This window comes from Monopterus albus, unplaced genomic scaffold (assembly GCF_001952655.1).
Source record: "Monopterus albus unplaced genomic scaffold, M_albus_1.0 scaffold59.1, whole genome shotgun sequence".
In the NCBI taxonomy this organism is placed as follows: domain Eukaryota; kingdom Metazoa; phylum Chordata; class Actinopteri; order Synbranchiformes; family Synbranchidae; genus Monopterus; species Monopterus albus.
This window is the reverse complement of record NW_018127939.1, coordinates 2,443,691-2,445,089: the sequence shown is the minus strand read 5'-3', so window position 1 is coordinate 2,445,089 and position 1,399 is coordinate 2,443,691. Positions and strand designations below refer to the sequence as shown.

Below are 1,399 nucleotides of genomic sequence, written 5' to 3'. Positions count from 1 at the left end.
ATAGATAGATAGATAGATAGATAGGCAATAAATACAATGAGTGCATTGCTTGAGAATGAACCAAAAATGCTACAATTCAGTATCTTGTATGGTGTTCTGAAATGCTTTACTGGCAGTGTGTTTGTATAAATCATGCAGCAAACTATTTGGCATCTCAGTGGTCATCTTCATCTCATCTTCTCTCATTCTGTTGCCTTCTTTCATCTGTCATTTAGTGCCACTGTGGTATGTAGTCTTGAATGAGTCTTAATGTTCTGTACAGCTGTGTTTGTCTAATCACATCCATTTCAGGACATCCAAGTCACCACCAGCTGTTTTGCATCAACTCATGATCTATGACATGCTTCAGTGTGCCCTCATTCCCATGTACATGAACCATTTGACTGAAATGTTTTGCCAGTGCATTGACCTCTCGAACAAAATGTTCATGTTCTAAATTATGACAATCCCCTCGATTTCCCGAACTCTCATAATTCCTCCTCCTCTCTTATCTGTTTTTATTCACCTCTGCCCTTCCTCCCCTCCTCGGTGTCTCTGCACCCTTGCTTTGCCTTGCACAGGCCGGGGTAACTTGCGCCCCCAGCTGGACAGTGCCATGCAGGACGTCAATGACTTGTACCTGCTGATGGAGGAGACGGAGAAGCAGGCAGTGCGCAGAGCCCTCCTGGAGGAGAGAGGGCGTTACTGTACATTCATTAACCTGCTGCAGCCTGTGGTGGTGAGGAACATTTTGCCTTTGTACACCTGAGAGTTGTAGAAAGTGAGTGGAAAGTGAGCACTGATATGAAAAGATGTTCTGCATAGCTTTCTTTTGTTGTTGATGAGGTAGCTGTTTAATTCGATCCATCCTGGTTTCTTCCTCCAGAATGTTGAGATTGCCATGCTGGGAGAGATAACACATTTGCAGCCAATTATTGATGACCTTACTGTGTTGACTGAAGACCCGCACAAGCTGCCACCAGCCAGTGAGCAGGTAACAGAGATGTAATGCTGAAAATTATTCCACTAATGCTGCTTTATCATCTGACATTACCAGAGCTGGTCACATTATCTGGATCAAAATCAAATTATCTAGAATTGCATTCCAAGGTTATCCAATGATAAGTCTCGGTGATATTCTATATTTTGATCCTACTAACAAACATATATCCAAAGTATAATAAAATGTATTATGGAAAACCTTTAAAAACTGGCACTGCAGTTTATTTGGAATCAATTTCACCACACTCTCTGGCAGCTAAAAAGATATACACCAGTCCCCAAAAAATACATAATTTATTCCTGTTTGAGTCATCCTTGTGAAAAACTAAAGTGCCCATCTGTTTGAAGAAAATATTTAGCTTTTTTGGGAAATGATTATGTGTATATATATTTACAGTATATATACACAATATATTAT

The 1,399-nt window shown here is 40.3% G+C and overlaps 1 protein-coding gene across 3 annotated transcripts in view; it reads left to right on the top strand.

Annotated features, from left to right (window-relative positions):
- Positions 1–1,399, top strand: part of mtss1la (MTSS I-BAR domain containing 2a) — a 35,112-nt gene that overhangs the window by 19,650 nt on the left and 14,063 nt on the right. For all 3 annotated transcript variants that reach the window (XM_020602972.1, XM_020602973.1, XM_020602974.1), the window contains 2 exons: positions 561–718; positions 866–973. In XM_020602972.1, coding sequence (XP_020458628.1) covers positions 561–718; positions 866–973 — 266 coding nt within the window. The remainder of the gene's footprint in view (positions 1–560; positions 719–865; positions 974–1,399) is intronic.